At 39.1% G+C, this 20,206-nt stretch overlaps 1 protein-coding gene across 2 annotated transcripts in view; it reads left to right on the forward strand.

Moving 5' to 3' along the window:
- AGMO (alkylglycerol monooxygenase) overlaps positions 1–20,206 on the forward strand; it is a 245,299-nt gene that overhangs the window by 82,269 nt on the left and 142,824 nt on the right. Inside the window, exons 4-5 of one of the 2 annotated variants that reach the window (XM_067562116.1) lie at positions 9,045–9,166; positions 16,921–17,016. In XM_067562116.1, the coding sequence (XP_067418217.1) occupies positions 9,045–9,166; positions 16,921–17,016 (218 nt within the window). The remainder of the gene's footprint in view (positions 1–9,044; positions 9,167–16,920; positions 17,017–20,206) is intronic. The other variant, XM_067562117.1, reaches the window with a different exon arrangement.

Raw genomic sequence — 20,206 nt, forward strand, 5'->3', positions numbered from 1 at the left:
ACCCCTTCCATTTTTTCCCCACAGAGGGGGAAATCTGTTTGTTTAGCCCTGGAAGTGGTGAAGATTGAGCCAATGTGGATTGACCTCATTGAACTTCCACTGTGCATTTGTGGAGTCCATAGCCTGGCAAGCGGGGGAGTTACTCTGCCATAGCTGCAGTCTGCAGCATTATCCTCCAGCAGCCAGATGGAGACTCCCGTACAGCATAAGTTAATATTGACCTTGTCATAATTGACTTATGCAGACTTCCACTTCTTGACTTTAGCTATTTTGGACCAGGCACAGGCAGGTTGACTATGGCAATCTGGCTCCTGAGGAAGATGACACAGCTCTCCTCGGGGAGCTATAGTGCGTCAGAGAGATAGTGGGCCCTGAGAAGTAGTGTGATTTGCATGGCCTTTGCATGAATACGCTAAACCTATAAGGATGGCAGGAATTCCCCACAGATCTTGAGACATCTGTGGGTTGGGAGGGCCACTGCTTCGAAGTATTTTGCAGCTGGCCAGAGTGTGCTCCCCAATCACATTATAACTCAGAAATTCTGCAAGTTTAAACTATATCTGAATTTTCTGAATGTATCTTGTAATCTCCTGGGATTTTGCCATAGGGGGACATGATCTGCCCCTTTGTTTGTCCTGGGTAGTATATGTAATACTTTGGCTTTCCCTGATTCTTCCCACGTTTCCTCAGACCATTCATTGTGTTTTGAGTTTTGCAGATTTTTTGTGTGGGAGTGGCTTTGTGTTTTCAACTGGTATGGCAGCAGATCAAGCAGGAAGTTTTGGCTTGTGCACAGCTTTTGGAGACAGGTTTTGTACTAGGTTGCTACAGCTTTTGGCGTGTAAACCATGGGAGCATATGCCCCAATGTATTACTTGATTTAAGTTAGCCCACTCACTGAATATTTTACTAACCACATACAGTAATTTAAGAAGAGGGTAAAAAAGCAGAGAGAATTTTGAAAAAAGTGGGAGAAAAAATACCTCTTTTCTCATCACAAGAGAATCATGCATTTGATTGCCTTATGAAATTTGCTAGTTACATTGGTGACAGAAGTTAATTGCTGAATTACTTTGTGCTGCTCTCACGTCACGACACATCATACAGTAACCTTTCTATTGAATGTTCAAGAGTTGTTGTGTGGCATGACTTGTGATGTAACCTGAGGTGACGTGGACATTGATTTGTGTTCCCCCTACACTTTGTCAGAGAAGAATAATGCTTTGCACATTTACTAGTATGGTATTTTTCATCTCAGTCTTATAAAATGTTGTATAAACAATGAAGGTAAAATTGTGCCCCTGGCGAGGGGCTGGTGTGGAGTTGCCCCACCTCACCTCCCGAAACAGGCACAATTCTTCTGGGAGTGCGAGCCAGCGTAGCCCCTGCTACATGCTTTCACGGGGTGCAGCCTGCACTTCCCTCTCATTAAGCCATGCAGGCTCAGCTTTGCTAACTGATGCCACCTTCTACTGGGATGAGCATCACCCTCAGCACTAGCCTGTAACAAGTCTGCCTTCTTTCTACATGCAAAGACTGAGATTGTGTCTGGCTCCTGCTCAGGAGAAAAAGGTGAATGGGACAGTCCTTGCATCCTCTTTTTTGCACCCATGCAGAACCATATGCATGTGCTGGACCTAATTAATGTATCCAAATAAAGTTCCTATGAGGCACTGTCAACTGCTCTGGGTGCAGTCTATATAGAGGGTCCCAGCTTTTTCCCAACTGGTCCCCTTCAATTTGTCTGCAGATAGACTCAATGTAAGTTAAGAGTTTATGAACTGACCTATCAGCCCTTAAATTCCAGGGCTTACAGTCTCTTTTTGTCTCCCTGTTGGTTTCTCAGAGGCAGCCTGGCATGGGGCTATTGCCCCTCTGCTCTCCCTGGCCTTCTGCCTCCCTTTCCTTTTCTGTCTCCCCTCCTTTATAGCTGGGTTTGTTTTTGTTATTGATCCCAGCTGTGGGTGCATGTCTCCATGATTAGTAGTTCTGGCAGCAATGTGAGGTGTGATGAGCCTGATTGCCAGTAAGCAGGGAAGACTCTCCTCTCCCTTCTGCCTGTGCTCAGTATGGGGTTTATAAACTCTATTACAGGTACATAAACTGAGATAGGTTAAGTAACTTTCTTGAGGCCACACGGTGAGTCAGTGGAAGAGCAAGGATTAGAACCCAACAGTCTTTACTCCTAGTCTTTGACTTAAACACAAAAATGTTAGGAACATTAAACCCTACTCAAACTAAGCCTGTGATTTGGAGGGGGGGAAAAAAAAAGTCTGGTTTAAAATAAAGAGAAATAACCAGGTTAAAATGCCACGTGCTTCTGCATCCTCCCCCGGACTAACTCAGTGCTGTGCAGGTTGGGATACACTGGTGAAATATATAATACACACACTCCTTTGGGTGAGGCAAATAGTTCACTCTTCCACATAAATTTCTTGGGTCAAATTCTGCTCTCATTTAAACCTGCACAGTGCTACGGTTACAGTGGTGTAAGTGAGGGAAGATTTTGGTCTCAGGGGTATAAAATTGGTGGGTTCTTAGTGAGTAAGGTATTTTAGCATTGTTATTTATTTAGCAATAATTTACAAGACAAAGATAAAACAGTTCCAGCCCAGAGGAACTAAGGGTATGTCTATGCTGCGTTTTAAAGCCCACAGCAGCGAGTCTCAGAACCTGGGTCTACAGACTCAGGCTTGCAGGGCTCACGCTATGGCACTAGAAACAGATGTTTGGGTTTGGACTGGAGCTCGGGCTCTGAAGCCCAGGGAATGGGGCGGGCTGCAGCATCGACACTGCTGTTTTTAGCACTGCACCGGGAGCCCCACAGTCCCAAATCTGTAGACCCAGGCTCCGAGACTTGCTGCCACAGGTTTTAAAATGCAGTGTAGATGTACTCCAAGAGTTTTAGAGAGAAGCAAGACAAACAGGGAGACCGATTAATTGTGTTTGATTTGAGTGTTTTTTATCCAGTTCGTATGCAAATACAGCACTCAGCAGGGAGCAAGGATCTCTGAAAAAGTCTGCATTATACAGTAGATTTATTCATAAAATGCAGAAGCAGAGTAGATCAGTGGTAACTGAGTAGGTCGATAATGGATCAAACCCTTTTTGTTTTGCCAATGGAATAAGGATTTGATAAACAAAAGCTAATAGCTGGATTTTTCCTGTTTACCAAAGTAATCTTAAACCCTTCCATGCGTTAGCTGTATAGCTCATTATAAGAGGAATGAAAACAGATGGCAGTCCCTACCACAAATTGTAATTGCTCTGCTTGAATCTCTTTGCTTTTCCATTGCAGAAGAGTCTAAATCCTATCACAAATGGGAGAGGTGACTGCAAAGTTTTTTTCCCTGCACCTTCCTATTTGCAACCACTATGGGAGCTCTGCTCGGCAGGGCCTGGGAGAGTGTGGAGTCAGGAAAACAGCCATTTTATGATCCCGTTCCCTTGGAATTGCAATGCAATGTACTGTGTAATGTCCAAAGCATTGCAGGTTACTGCTCCTCATTAGCTACCTGTGACTGTAAAAAAACACACCAGGCAGCGATGGGAGTTGGGAACATCTCACCACTGGCCTGGCGGGGCATTAGCGATTCATCACATGCTATCTTTGTGACATAGTGCACATAATTGTAAATATTCTCAGTGTACGAAGTGTTAGATAAGTCATATGTTTCTGTTTCTGAATGAATAATGTATGTACCTTACTTCACAAAACATAACAAAGATGGTCAAATTAAATTAGGTTTTGAATTCAAATAAAAACTTCCCCCCATTTACTTGGCCATCACCATTACTACTGAAAAGAGAACCAAAAGCCATGCTGTGGAGTGTATCTCATTATGTGGTAATACAAATGTGCTCCACATTGTTTGCACAGTTTTGTTTTTTATTCCAAAGCATATGGCTTAGCCCTCCGAGCGAAATAGCTTGAAAAGAAATTATCCATCTTCAACAGAACTGACAAATTTTTACCTTGTTGCTGTGTTTGAGGTATTATGAAAAATGGCTGTTTTCACTGACATAGCTTGTTGAGCTGACGAGTTTTTATTGGCAAATGCCTTTTCTCCTGTTGTTAAACAAAATATGGTGAGTTGCGTATCATGGTGAAAGACGAAGGAAATGAAGAACAAAGCGTAATTTGAACTTACTGTATCTTATATTCTTAAGAGAAATCTTATGCCTCTGATGAGCATTGTCCCCCATCACAAGGCAAATTGATCTGAATTAGAAACAGGTAGCAAAGGTGTTGAATCTGACTTTGGGCTATTACAGTGGGGTTCCAGCATCAACTACCACATCTAAGACAGCCTACTTGTTGATTAATATCAGAAAGTAAAACTGGGGCAAGGAGAAGTTCCCATAGTAATACCCAAGGACAAGGATAAAGGTGGAGGGAAGTTCTGGGAGATTATGTTCCTCTGGATTTGCTCTGTTGGAGGAGTGTCGTTTATCCCCTGAGAAAAGGCTGTAGCTCCACCTGATATCCACATGCCCCTGGGGAGAAATCTATAAACTAACTTCCTGGCAGCTAGTAGGGCCTCCCTTGGGTTTGGATTACCCCAGAGTCATTTCATAGGTGGGACCCTGGGGAGATGTTTTCTGGTGTGGAAGAGTAGGACAGATCCAGGTTATTACCTTACTGAAATATTTTCAGTAGGGTCAATGGGGAGACAATGTGTGCATCTTCTATACCATCAGTCCTGACTCCGGAGACAGGCCTCCATTGGGTCCGAGGAAAGGGGCTATGGTGCCATTTAGATGGTTGACCATTAGGGTGACCACCTTTTCAAAAGGCAAAATCAGGAGACATGCAGGAGCCCTGCCCCCCTCTGTGGCTCTACCCTCTTATCCTCCTATTCCCTGGAGACCCTGACCCGACCCTCCTCTTCCCCCTAAGCCTCCACCCCCTCCTGCTCCTCTTCTTTCAAGGCCCTGCCCTCTGGCCAGGCTGGAAGCCAGAGCCAGGCCATGGTAAGAACTGCTCTGGGCGGGTGGCTGGGATGCCAGACAGCAGCCCCTAGCCCACCTCTGGCCCCCTGCCGGGAAGAGACTGGCACTGCCCCTGAGCCTCAGGCAGGTGTGGGGCAGTGCTGCAGGGAATCCAGGATAAATGCTGTCCCAGAGTCATTGAGCCCGCCGGGATCAGGACTTGAACTCTGTATTTTGGGAATGTCCATCTGGCCCAATTTAGGATGGATGGTCACCCTATTGACCACCTCCCAACCCCATGGAAGAGAGGTGAAATCTGTACTGTGAAGAACCCTTTTGTGGAGGGGGAGTGAAGAATGTCATGATCTGACCCTCAATTTTTATTCAGTTTTCACTTAGTTCCTATTGTAGTTCTCCGTGAAGTTACATAGGAGTTGGAGCCACTGAATTCAATGGGAGTTTTCCTTAGCCAACCTCAGGATTTGGTCCTTCATAAGTAGAATTTAGAAGGAAGATGAGTGTTTTTTGAAATATTATCCTCCATCTGTTGCATATAATACTTCAAATCATAACCATTGTTCTGATACCTATTCCTAATTTTGTGTTCTGCTCAAATTAATTTTTCAGTTCACTTGTTCATCATGCATGACGAAGTAAGAAAATATGAAACAATGTTTTGTTGAAGCTTTATATTGAGTTGACACCTCAAATTCCATAAGTTCCTACTTTCCTTGGTTCTTCTGGGGAATGGGGATGGAAAGGAAAAAAGTACACATTTTGGACATATTTTTTATTTTATTATCTGTTCTCGTAAAAATAGGGAATGAGTGCGCCTCTATATTTTACTCTAAGGAAGGGAGAGAGAAATTGTCTTACAATTATATTTTCATCAGTAATTTTTCTAATTTTTAATTCATGGAAATTTAAAAACATTGTCACCTAAGCTTTCTTGAGACACTGTAATTTCTATTCCTGATGCTACTGATTAGTAAATAATGTTATTTTCCTTGATTACTGGTCAATCTGCTTTTTACCTTTGAGACATCTTTTGTATTTTACAGCATATTATTTATAGCTGGATATTGTACAATAATAACAATAGATAGATGTCTAGATTCAGGCTTCTTACTCAGTTATAAGTTCTGGTTACTGTAAGTGCTGCTATTTATTCTTTTCTTACTGGTCTTTCCTGGTGTATTACAGAGGATGCAATCCTGCAATCCAGAGCAGGATGAAACATTATTTGAATTCAAGGGGAGTTTCAGGGCCTTATTGCTCAATAATGACTTGTAGTTAAAATCAAGTATTCTCTGACTTGGCTACCATTTATCAGTTCAGACAAAACAGAAAATAATATTTTTGTTCCTTTTCTTCAAATATGAGGCCAAATCCTGCAGTCCTTAGGCAAAATTCCCATTTATCAGGTCCATACCAAGCAATATAAGTTGTTTGACACTATTTTCCAAAAATGAAAAGAGATTGTAAAGCTATAATAAATGTTGCAAAAAGGTGACAATACTAGTACTTTCCAGGAAATCACATCCCCTCCAATTTCACTGTAATATTTTGGGAAAGCATAAATGAAAGATTTTGACTCTTATGGAGGTAAAAGCTAATAATAGCTGTTAAAGATGACATCTGAAAAATACTGTTTAAAAACATGCTGATAATTCCAATCTTGATCTTTTGGATAATTTTATAAACCCAGATGTGTTGCAATACACACAGGGACAGTAATGTCAAATGCTTCAGATAAAAAATAGCATGAGTATTCGTGGTAGTTAGTTTATTCAGTTAAAACAGTTATAATAAAATTCATTTCAGATTATTGACTCTGCCCTTGTTCCCCTGTGAATTCAAGGTAAGTTTTACCATTAACTTCAATGAGAGCAAGTTTAAAGCTTTAATCAACTACAGCATACAGGTCAGAAAATATTCTTAGACTGAAACTCATAGCAGTATTGTTGTTTTTTTCTAATACTACTCTACTGTATTTTTAACTTACTGATCTTCCAAATCGATTTGCTCCATTAGAGAAGATAACATTTTTTAACATGCAGTTAGCTTGCTCATTAGATTAAAAGGCTTTTTAAATTTAAAACTCTGTTAATAAAATGTCATTTTAGTAATTAGTTTTGAAAACCATTTGACCTTAACTAGAATGAATGTAGACTGTAAAAATCATCACAGATTCCCTTCCCTGAACTTTTCACTATGCTGAAAAATGACTGAGGAAAATAAGGAAGATCCAGTTACTGTACCTTGTTTGTACAGCTGTACTTCATTGAGTGAAGGCTTGTGTTACACACAGTTTGTGATAGGAAGTAAATGCTTTTAAAACAACTAAGGAGACAGATTTTTAACCTCCACCTTTTTAGATTCTTTGTTCACTCATTTAGCTTCTGTTGAGGTCTTGGGAAACATTTCAAATACAAATTATTACACGGTATAGAAGCTCACCTGAATAATTCATCTCTTGGTGAGATCATTAGGCATCATGCATTAAGATGTCCCCCTCCAAAAGTTGACAAATATTAGATATTGTGCACACTTGTTACTTCAGGAGAAGAGACGTTTAAGGAATAAAGTTTTCTCAAATTGAGTATTAAATATTTTTTGTGATAGCTAGCTTGAAGTTATAATTTAAACTACCTATCATAAGGATTTTCAGAGGCTTAGAGGACCGTCAGAAATTATGAAGTTGCCTCATAAATTACTAACTTGTCACAGTTCATTAGATTCAGAAATTCTAATTTCTAGCATACAAGATACTCTGTTATTTCTCTAGTCCCTTGAAATGATGAAGACACCTTGAGATTCATTAAGGTGTTTGATTTGGCATCAGTTCACTTTACTAGTATGTGTTAATCATTAGTCCTGAACCGTTTGACATGGTTTTGGCACTAGATAATTTCAAGGCATTTGAATACACATTTGTAAAATCAGTCTTATGGATGGGATCCCAATACCTGCCAAAGGCAGTTTCCTAATTGTTCTAGTGAAACGTGGCTGTTAGTGGGGAGGGTTTAATTGGCTGTCAGCCAATCCGTTTTCAAATTCTGTATCAGCTGAGACTTTATGTAAATTTCACCCCTTTAAACATATGTGACCTTTAATTTAGTTGCAAGCTAAAAAGGCACCTTATGCGGCTACATTAGCCACCCACCTTCTCAGTATAGTGTAATTAAGACTTTCGTCATAGCCTCTTGCTATACATCTGATGGCCATGAAAGATTTTGGCTTTCCTTTCTGCTTGATAATTTCCCACTTAAGACTGTCCAGACATCTTTAGATTTTCAAAAATCATAACAACAAGGCCACCCAGAGTGGTACTTAAAGAAAAATATGTCCTGGTAAACAGTTAGTGTTTCTGTATATTGCTCCAAGGCATACAGCAAATCAGTAGTGTCATGCCTTTGGGGCATGTGACCTACACTAGCCTTGCCCAGACCTCACCAACTTTTCTGAACCATAAAACAGTGCCCCAATAACTATCTTTTGACTGCATCCAAATGTCTCGTTAGTAGGCAGACAATGGTCATGTCTTTATGGTATGTGTTTCCAAGTAGCCTTGAAGACTGAACTGTCCCAGGAAACCCTTTGCATTAATAACAGCTACTAATTAAATTATTTTTTTACTCATGAAGCACTAAAGCATTTTCAGTATCCAAGTCTGAAGGAAACCTGAAGTATAGTACTTGAGCACACAAATGCAAGCAAATGAATGCACACCAAATTCTGGGCCCATTGAAGTCAATGGCAAAATTCTGGGTGGAAGTAGAATTTAACCCAGGCTGCCTTCCCCTGATCCTTCATCTCACATTTTCTTAAAGCCTTCCATTGATGGCTTTACTTTCTTTTATAACCCCATTCTTCTGCTCCCTAAAGCATGCAGCTTTCACCCACTCGTGTCCACTTATCAGTTCTTAGCCTACACCACTCTCTCCATCACCTCTGAATTCAGCTCCGTAAGGTTAGTTTTTATTACCTGTCATATTATCATAAAATAGCAAAGTGTAAATTTTGGAATTAGTTGCTTTTAGGTAATAAAAAAGAAAAAAAAAGTCATTGGAGATAAATGCAACTTTGTTCTTTCTTTCATGCCTCATTAGAAATTATGTGTTTTCCAGAGGTTAATATATTGTGGTCAGCACACCAAACACATCACAGTTCTGAAGCTTATAACTTATCCACAGCACTGAGACAATCTGTACTGCAGAGATACGCTTCTTGGGTAAGTTATGCAAAATGCAATAATATAATTTAACTTTATTAAAAATCACCGAGCTATTTACTTTTGTATGAAGGAAAACAAAGTGTGTCACAGAAAATATTAGACACAGAAAAGCACATCACAGAAAGCTAATTTGAGGCATCCCGAGAATTATGTGCGTAGAAAATAGGTGCAATCGCACTTTCATTGAGATGTATGAAAAGGAGATGATAAAGTCAAGTTTGAGGAGACTAATTATTGTCCAAAGTTTTCAGACATTCGTTACTTTCTAAATATAATAGGATGTATTCTTCTTCGTTATGCCAGCATAGATACAGAGTAACCCCATTGAAGATAATGGAGGAACTCTGGATCTATGCTGGGTAAATGAAGGCATAACTGGGACCAGTGGGAGAATTGCCTGTAGGGATTGGATTGGTTGGCCATGTATACATATTTGTTTCTCTCCATTGGCTTCTCTTACCCAAATGCTGTTGTTAAACATTACCTTAGTGTTTGCGGTATTCCCTAAAGCGAGTGAAGAAGATGACAATTTTTGAAGGATGATCACTGTGCATGTTAAATATAAGTTGCTAAGAGGGCTCACCTATGGATTTTGTGAATGAATTTCATAGAATCAAAGAAATGTAGAACTGGAAGGAACCTTGATAGGTCATCTAGTCCAGTCCCCTGCAATGAAGCAGGACTAAGTATCACTGACACCATACCAAACAGGTGTTTGTCTAACCTGTTCTTAAAAATCTCCAGTGATGGAGATTCCACAATCTCCCCTGGAAATTTGTTCCAGTGCTTAACTACCCTTATAGTTAGGAAGTTTTTCCTTATGTCTAACCTAAATATCCTTGGCTGCAATTTAAACCCATTACTTTTTGAACTGTCCTCAGTGGTTAAGGAGAACAATATACCAGCCTTCACTTTGTAACAGCCATTTACATACTTGAAGACTGTTATCATGTCCTCCCTTAGTCTTTTCTTTTCCACACTAAACAAACCAAATTTTTCAATCTTTCCTCATTGATCCTGTTTTCTAGACCTTCAGTCTATTTTGTTCTTCTCCTCTGGACTTTCTCCAATTTGTCTGCATCTTTCCTGATGTGTGGTGCCCAAAATTGGACACAGTACTCCAGTTGAGGCCTTATCAGTGCTAAGTAGTGTCGAAGAATTACTTCTCATGTCTTGCTTGCAGCACCCATGTTAATACGTCCCAGATGATGGCCACTTGTTTTGCAACAGGATTACATTGTTGACTCTTATGTAGTTTTTGATCCACTATTACCCCCCAGATCCTTTTCTGCAGTACTCCTTCCTAGGCAGTCATTTCCCATTCTATATTTGTGCATCTGATTATTCCTTCCTAAGTGTAGTACTTTGCATTTGTCCTTACTGAATTTCATTCTATGTATTTCAGACCATTTCTCTTGTTTGTCAAGATCATTTTGAATGCTAATCCTGTCCTCAAAGTGCTTGCAACCCCTCCCAGCTTGGTATCATCTGCAAACTTAATAAGTATACTCTCTATGCCATTATCCAAATCATGTATAAAGATATTTAATAGAACCTAATCCAGGACAGATTTCTGCAGGACCCCACTCAATATTCCCTTCCAACTCCATTGTGAACCATTGATAACTACTCTGTGAGTACGGTTTTCCAACCAGTTGTGCACCAATCTTATAGTAGGTTTGTCTAAGTTATATTTCCCTGGCATATTTGTGAGAATGTCTTGTGAGACTGTATCAAAAGCCTTATTAAAATCAAGATATATCACATTTACTGCTTCCTCCCTGTTCACAAGTCTTGTTACCCTGTCAAAGAAGGATATTAGGTTGGTTTGACATGATTTGTTCTTGACAAATCCATGTTGACTGTTATTTATCACCCTATTAACATCTAGGTGCTTGCAAATTGATTGTTTGCTCCATTATCTTTACAGGTAGTGAAGGTGATCTATAGTTCCCTGGGTTGTCCTTAGTCCCCTTTTTATAGATAAGTACTATATTTGCCCTTTTCCAGTCCTCTGGTATTTCTCCCGTCCTTCACAACTTCTCAGAGATAATCACTAATGGCTCAGAGATCTCTTCATCCAGTTGCTTAAGTATTTTAGGATGTATATCCTCAGGCCCTGCCAACGTGAAGACATCTAACTTGTCTGAGTCATTTGTAACTTGTTCTTTTCCTATTTTAGCTTCAGATCCTACCCCATTTACACTGATGTTCACTTTGTTGGTCATCCAATCACTGCTAACTTTTTTGGTGAAAACTGAAACAAAAAAGGCATTTAACACTTTGGTCATTGCTGCATTTTCTGTTACTGTCTTTCCCTCCTCATTGAGTAATTGGCCTACCCTGTCTGTGGTCTTCCTCTTGCTTCTCATGTATTTGTAAATGCTTTTTTGTTGCCCTTTCTATCCCTGGCTAGTTTATTCATGTTTTATGCCTTGTTCTTTCTAATTTTGTTCCTACATGCTTGTGTTTTTTTTTATATTCATCCTTTGTAATTTGACCTAGTTTCCACTATTGTATGACTCTTATTTCAGCAAGTCACAATTTTAATAAATTTTGTTGCATCCTAGAGCTGGGCCCCAAAGTCATTATTGCCTCTCACACTCATCCTCTAAGGTCCTTCCATTACTCTTTATTTTTTATCTGAAATACATAATCATTTCTCAAAAAGTTATAAATTTTAAACATAAAAGATAAGAAAACCATAAGAAATTATTTATTTAAATGTTTAATTTTTATAAAATTAAAAATAATAATGTCTGTACATTAACTCAGTGTCTTCAGAAACTGAAAAGTTGATTTCTTAAAGTACATGTTTGTGGGGAGAGTGGGGGAGGAATCACATGATATTTAGATACAATATTTGCATACCTCTCTGAGAAGGTGTTTTATTTCTACAGCCAGTCAGAAAAATGGAAATTCGGTCTAAGAAATTCTGATATTTTGAAATTTCTTTTCCTTCTGAACTGGAATGAAAAGTCTAAATTTCTCATGGAGTGGAAATTTGGAAAAATGATATTAATTTGCAGTGTTTATATATTTATTTATATTTATATATATAAACACAGAAAGAAAATCATCACTTCAATTGGATTTCACATGTTGGCAAAACGCACACACTATTAAAAGCAAACAAAAATGTCAAGTATACTGAACACATTCATAGACATAAATACAGATTTCCATAATATACAGCAAAAAAAGCAATTTAAAGTATTCTTCCACAGTTAGATGTAGAACAAATCCACAGCCCTATGATGGAGCTCAGCAACTAGCCTGTGAGTTAATTACTTCTGGCCTAGAGTCTGTTCTCACTTACACAATATAAATCCAGACTAATTTTATTAACTTCAGTGAAGTTAGTCTGCATTTACACTGGAGTAACTGAGACCAAATTTGGCCTTTTGTTAATAAATGGACTAAATTCAGAGAAATTAATGAATTGTATTTCCACATCTTGATCAGATCTTCTGGAACTCTCCTATTGGTGCCACTTCTTAGTTTTGTTTATTATAGGCACCCATTCCCATTCTTAATTCTCACAGTGTTGATTCATAAAGTACTCCTCACAACCTTGTAAGAGGCCACAAGATATAGATGGACATAATGAACATTGTCACAAGTGACATTTTTTCCGAGGAGTCCACCTTCCATGCAAATACTGCCATGTTCAAGATTTAAGCTTCTATATGCTTGTTCACACCTGTGTATGCTGTTTTCTAAAAAGAAAACCTACATAGGGGAGAGAAGAAAAAGACAGGTGTGAACACTTTGTTCTGACTGCATAAGCATGTTATATCCAAACAGTTAATGTGGAAAGCCAAATGATGATAACTCAGGGAGATCAGAGGGTTTGTAAGAGGACAATAATGCTTGTGAGCACTCTGTAAATAGTCCCAAGGTTCATGCTGGCACCAGCTGACAAACCAAATTACAAGGTATATTAGCCTTGAGCCGTGGGAAACCAAGCTAAGAAGTAATGATCTTAGCTTGTCTTCTTTTACATAAACACAGGTATATTTATATTAAAAAAAAACAAACCCTCAAACCCTACACCCTATCAGAACAAGACACTCCACTACTGTGCACACTTCTTCCTCTGGGGAGGAGATGAGAGAACAAACAGCAAGTGACAGATGCATTCTCAAGTTGCTTAATGCACTACTGGCAGGCATTCAGATACTGTGGTGATGCACGTGCTAGAAAAAGCTATAGACTAGAATAGAACTAGTTAACATGCTTGGTGCGTTGCTTTTTTCACATTTGACCAAGGCAAAGAGAGATTTAATGTGTTTGTCTTGTGGGTGGAATTGTCTAGATTGTGTAAGAACATGGGTGAAAATTATCTCTTTCTAAAGCAGGAGCCATCACTTGAGCACAAGCTTTGTAAATGCCCATGCTCCAGAAACCCCATGCTCATTCTTAAAGAACTGCTATTTTCTGATCTGCATGACAAAGAACCCTGTGTGTGTGTGTTTCCCTTTAAACATAATCTAGGGAAGGGTTGCTGTCAATCTCTGAGAATGATCGGATGTCTCTGAGCATATGCAATTGAATGCAGTTTGACATCTCATTTTGCAGAAGCATATGAAGAGGCATGTGAGAATGTTGTGGTGGATAATGTGGGATTGTGGGACTGTTCTGCTGCCAGCTATGTATGTGTTTTAAATTAAACACTATAAAATAAATCTGTATATTAATCTGGATTGTGTGGGTTGTGTGCAGGCTGATTGAAAGATGTGAAGGGAAAGAGAGGAGAAAGACCTACTTTAAGTGCAAACAATGGTATGAAACATATTCTTGAACTTTGAATCAAATGGCTATAACTTTGTCATATGTGTAGAAAACATTTGTGTTAGTCCAGTGGGTGCGAAGTAAAGAAGCAGATCTCTTCTTAGGCTGAGAGGATGGTCTTCAGGCTTGCCCTGAGAAGAAGACCAGGAAGAATAGTTCAGGGCCTCTGGCAGAAAAATAGATTTTAGGAATGAAATCCTCTGTTTGTTCTGTAGGGAAGGAGTTTTCATTCCTCCTCACATCAACCACTTTTGCAGGTGACCCTTACAAAAAATTGTTTTGTGGATACAGCTTTAATTGCAAAGAAACATAAGGCGATTAGGAAAATGTGTTGTGCTGTCAATCTTAAATTTACCCATGGATTTATGGGTAATTTACCCAGCCCACTACTTACAACAGAAATCCACAAACTCATCATGAGAAGGAGTTCAGACTTATAAATATGAATGTGATCCTTAGTTCCTCTCCACATCATCTACAAATACCACTAAATTACCCATGCTACCTTCAGGCAAAAGGAGATAATTTAACATATCATTAATGTTACAGTTGATTGCACCAGTGTCATTGCACCAATGTCATTCCACTGGGCTCACCTAAACATTGCCTGCGTGCTGCTCCTCCTGTGACCTCTGTGTAAGATGTTTTTTTGAGAAGTTGCATGTATAAAAGGCCATAATTTTGTGCCAATTTATACTCTGTGTAATCTCTTGCATGGAATGTGAATTATTGCAGAAAATGGCCTAAAGAATCCAACTTCTGTGTAAAAATGCCACCTCTAGCCCCCTTTTTTTATTTATAAGGAAATGGGTTCTTAAAAGTGCATGGAGTAAATAGTCCAGAGAAATCAGTGAAAGAGAGAAAGTTACCAGGGAAAAAGTGCATGATGTTTTGCAAACGTATTCAGAAAGACCCAAACCTGGATCTGCGGATTTTAATTCTGCTGTTTTACAATTAAATATTTTTCTTTTGTTTTCATTTAATAAAATGTTTGTGCCAAAACCTCAACCTTTGAGGATCAGAGTGATTATAACAAAATTGCAAGATTGGATGTTGCCCAGGGTTGTGAGACATCTTAACACCACCTGCCTTTAGTGCAACTCCATCTTGTCTCTGCCTGCTGTGGATCAGCTCCCTGAATCTCCCGGCCTCTGGCTTCTAGGCCTCCACTGGCTTCATTCTCTCTTTACAGGTAGCAGTAGATACACAGCAAGCCCGGAATTCTTGGGGCATTCCCTGTTACGTCCAGCCCTTCCACTGAACACACTCAAAATTACCAGTGCCTGCTGTTCCCAGTTTGCAAGCTTGCAAGATGCAGCTCAGAACCATCACTTTATTTTACACCATAGTGCTGAGATAGAGTCATATTGAAAACAAGAATAAATTTATTATCAAAGACAAGAGATTTGAGTAATAGTGAGTAAGAATATTGGAAACAGATTGTTATAGATAAAACAAATTCACAACGTGCTTTCTAGAGATTAAATTTAACTAACAAGTTACTCTCTTATCTAAAGAAGCTTATTTCACCTGATGTTCTCTCCAGCATTTTCAGCCAAGCCTGGTTGAAACCCCTTTTTTTGTGAAGCAAAATCTCTGTCCTTTTACTTCCTCAGTGGAGAGTGCCTGGGTGACTCCTGGGTGACTGGTGCAAATCTTTGATGTATACCTCCAGCTAGGCTGTCCTGTCCTGTCCCGTTCCCTCCCCCCGCTGCTTTTCTCTTTCTGTTAGTTGCTTTAGAAGTCTTCAAACCCTTTCTCTCTCCACCGGCCCTGGTGGCATGTCCTGGGGGATGGAGCTGGGCCGGGGGCAGCTCTCAGGCTCCCCGGCCCCACGTCAAGGGCAGGTGGAGAGTCTGGGGATCCGTGCAGCGGCCTGGGCTCCCTGGGCTGCTCTTACCACAGCCTGGCTCCAGCTTCTGGCCTGGCTAGGGGGCAGGGCCTCGGGGCAGAAGAGGAGGAGTGGGGGTTGGGGCCATGGAGGGGGCAATGGATCCTGCATGTGTCCCGCTTTTACCATTTGAAAGGGTGGTCACTCTTGCCAGTTGGCATTAAGAGGTTCTTGGATCACACCTCTAGGAATTATTTCAGGGAAGTTCTATGGCCTGTGTTACACAGGAGCTCAAACTGAATGGTCACTGCAGTCCCTATTGACTTTTGAGTCTACGATTAAGGAGCCTTTCTGCCTTCCTACGAAAAGTCTCATTTATGCATTTACCCAATCCCCCATTTCCTGAGATATATCTCTAGGGTTTTTGTTTTGTTTTGTTTGGAAGAACTTCTTTTTATAGGGAGGATTGATGACTTCATGTGGCTGTTGTCATCCTACCTCAAGTAAACCCTATTTGCAAGGAAGGCAGACTATGAACTTTTTTTAGATATGATGTTCCCAGGGTTCTAACCTGATGACATTATTTAAAGAGCCATTTGAACATCTAATTGTGAAAATTAACATGACATTATTCTGCATGTGTGACAGTAGTATCTTTCCTACGTAGGCAAGTTAAGTTTCATGGCAGTATGACAAAGAGAGCGGGATATTTAAGATCATCAAATACTAAAAACATGACAGCTGTTTTAGTTATAGCACATCTTTATCATCATTAGAGTCAGGAATATATAGTACTTAAAGTCAAATATATGCTGATAGGGGTGTTGTCTAGTGATCAGAATAAGAATTTAGGAGTCAGAATTACTGGATACTCTGCCATTTGCCTGTTCTGTGACCTTCGACAAGTTATTTATATGTCTCACTTTACTATTGTTAGTAGTAATATAATAGTATTTATTACTGTCTATTATTTGTCTATAATATCTATCTCTCAGAGGTGTTGTGAGGTTCAATTAATGTTTGTAAAGTCCTTTGAGATCTCAGATGATATATAATTGAAAATATTTATAATATCTGAAAAATGTTGACCCATAAATATATGTATATTTTCTCTTTCATGTTTCAGGTTTTCTACTTGCCTATGGCTCTTTTTATTCCTCCATCAGTATATTCTGTTCATCTCCAGTTTAATCTCCTTTACCAGTTTTGGATACATACAGAGGTAAATCAGGTTTTTAAACCATACCTAAACAATTTGCCTGAAGCAGTGTCCTGGAAATCCACTAGCAGCTGATTTATTGTGTAAGAAAAATCTTTGTCTGACTTCTTTAAGGAGAAACATCTGTTCATTTTTATTTCTTTTTCAGAATATATATTGCAAAGTTTATAAGAAGCAATGAGGCCAGTTGGTCCCAATTAAATTAAAAAAAAATTAACTGTAATGAATCAAAACTTTTTACTATTTTAATTCTATATTTTCCTGTCTTGCAGCTTATTAAATATTACTGGCATATATTGAAACTGATTTCATTTCTGAAATAAATATTTCAGTATAAACAGTTAGAAAAACAGTACTGCTTAAATAGTTAAAGTTCTGATTTGAAGTCAGATACTGCCTTTCTCTGATTGCATCTAAATTCTCAAAAACACATTCTGCAATTGTCTGATTACCATGTTTGTATGAGTGAACTTGCATGCATATACAAACATGCATGTGCGTGCGAATTATAGCTATGATTTACATACATATAAAAGCAATAATCCAATGTAATTAGTAAGTAGATTCCCACACATTTTTGTTGGTTCAAAGGGTCTTGGCTTTCAGCATTTTCCATAACACTACATCCTAGATGCGTATGGCTATCCTATGTCACATATGTGTAGGACCCTGCCCTGCGAAGCTATTGATTAATTACCTCTGCCATCACTAACGTCACTTCTTTGGTTATGCTGCCTTTTCTTGTGCTATTGTCACTCATGTGTAAGGTTAACATTAGACTACATTTATTTGAAGTACGAGATGGGCCATTGGCAAGTTGTTGCTGTTACACTGTCAGTGAAAGAATACGATACACTACTTCCCTGCTGAGGGCCGCCATCGCTTCTATGTAGCAGAAGCGTTCTGTAAAGTGCCAGCATTCCATACAATTGTATTAGTTACATGGCGGGGCATTTTGCTTCTCAAGCACTTAAAGTGAAATTGAGAGGTCTGTACGTCACTTAAGTCCCACTAAGCCCTTAAGCCCTTAATAGGATTTAAGAGGGACATATGTGATGCATTGGCCTTGTGCTGGCAGTCTGCACAGGAGTGATTATTATTAATTAATAGTTAGACTCCTTATTAGTAGATTATTGACTAATCTATTCATTAGAAAATTAATTAGTCCTTTGGAATGGTCACAGTTCTTTGTTTAAATACTTGTATCTGTTTAATGTGCACATTGTTAACGGTATTATTACTATTAATAATAACAACTTGTGTTACTTTTAGTATCAGTTGAGTTCACAGCCTTGTCATGCTAGGCAGTGGACAAACAGTCTCTGGCCTGACAAGTTTAATAGTCAAGACATAAAAAGGGAGAGAGAAATGGAGTAAACAATGAACTATTGTCTCCTTCATTCATAACTATGATATTGCTGAGATGTTGCTGTAATTGCTGTGAACATGCACTACGGGTATCATCCTGAAGGCTTGGAGTGCTCTGAATTCTCCCTGACATACTATTGCAGTGCTTGTCTAGAGAAGAAGAACAAGGGTGACAGTTGGTTCGCCCATTGCTATATTACAATGCTGAGCCTGTCTCTGCATTCTTGTGAAGAAACAAAAAAGAGAGACAGGTACTTTGTGTGTTTTGAAAAACAAGAAACTTAACAGCAAAAACATTAAACAAACCACCCCCCAAAATAATGGACAATTTGCTCTCTTTCTCAAGCACTGACACTTGTGTGTCAGTGTTCATTGTAATATCTTCCTGGATGCAAGGCCTACATCTGATTGGAGAAAGAGGAATGACCTAGGCAGCCTCTGCAGAGACAATGTGAAGGAGTGACAGCTGCCCTTGTGTCTCACACACGAGGGATTGAACCAGGGATCTCTAGAGCCAAAAGCATGAGCTGCTACGGCTTGAAGTAGGTCAAGGCTCTCCAACTGAAACTGGAGCAGATTTGCATCCTCTGAAGATCAGGCACGGGGAGCAAGGACCTGTAACACAGTGGATTGCAAATGCTTGGGGCTGCATGCATGTATCTTTAGCCAGAGCAGACCAAACTGGAAGTAATATTGGATTAAACCACTGGGGCCGGCAGCCAATTATAAAACAATTAGGAATGAAATTGTAGCTAATAATTTCTTAAGCTATTCGTATTTTGCCTACTATATTGAATTGTGTGACAACTGTTGTAATAGACATAGCTAGTGATAAATATTAACTATTTTTTAATTTATTTTTATTTTTGGATTTTTTGATATTTTTATGTATAATTTTTGTGAATTTTCATGAAAAATTGTTGTGTTTTTTAACGGTTCTAATTATCTTACCTAGAATATAATTATATGAAAAGATTTATTGTATTGTATGACATTAGATCCCGATACTGCAGTAAGAACTGTATGAACAGACACATGTGTCCTTGCAGAGCCCCATTTCTGATGAGACTAATGAGAGTACAGGCCTCTCATTACAGAGTCAGGGTCTAATGCATTATACCGTTGCCAGCTGTGGTTCTATGAAGCACCTGCTGCAAGCAGCCGTACTATGAGCTGTGGGATAAGTCACCCCCCCATGCAGTTCTACTGCAGTGCTTGAAAGGAGTCCTCTGGTTAGTCACATGGCAGTAGTACACATGAAACTAGTGCCATGTGACTAACCAGAGGACTAGTGTAGGAAAGCTGGGGCTAGTGTACTCTGAGTACACCATCAGTGTTCCACCAGTGCAAATTGTAACAGTTTAGTTCTCCAGTGTAGGGCACTTCTCTATCAAGTCCAAAGTTGCTCTTAGAGGCGTATGGTTTATATGACACATAGATATCTCCAAAGGTAGGATTTGGTCCTAAATAGACACAGACAAAAATACTATGAAATGTTAATTTTAAAATTCTTGTTCACACATTAGCTGTTTCTCCTTAAGAAAAGCAAAATATGTTCATGTTGATACTGTTTTGTTCCACTATATTGAAAGATTAGTTTAGGTTATGTAGTAAATATTAGTACAGGTTATGCACTAAAGACAAACAATTTCCTCTTCAATCAAACAAACAAGTAATAGGAGAGAAAAAGGAAACTGACTTCTGATGGAGGCTTTTTTAATAACTTAAAAAAATGTCTTTTTTCAAATTTAAAAAAAAACAGGGAGAAGAGATCTTTCTGCACTGAGACTTTGTTTGCCACGTTTCACTCTGGAGCAAATGTTTA

This window comes from Emydura macquarii, unplaced genomic scaffold, assembly GCF_026122565.2.
Source record: "Emydura macquarii macquarii isolate MOO-44397 ecotype Brisbane River unplaced genomic scaffold, CSIRO-AGI_Emac_v2 contig_2422, whole genome shotgun sequence".
NCBI classification, from domain to species: domain Eukaryota; kingdom Metazoa; phylum Chordata; order Testudines; family Chelidae; genus Emydura; species Emydura macquarii.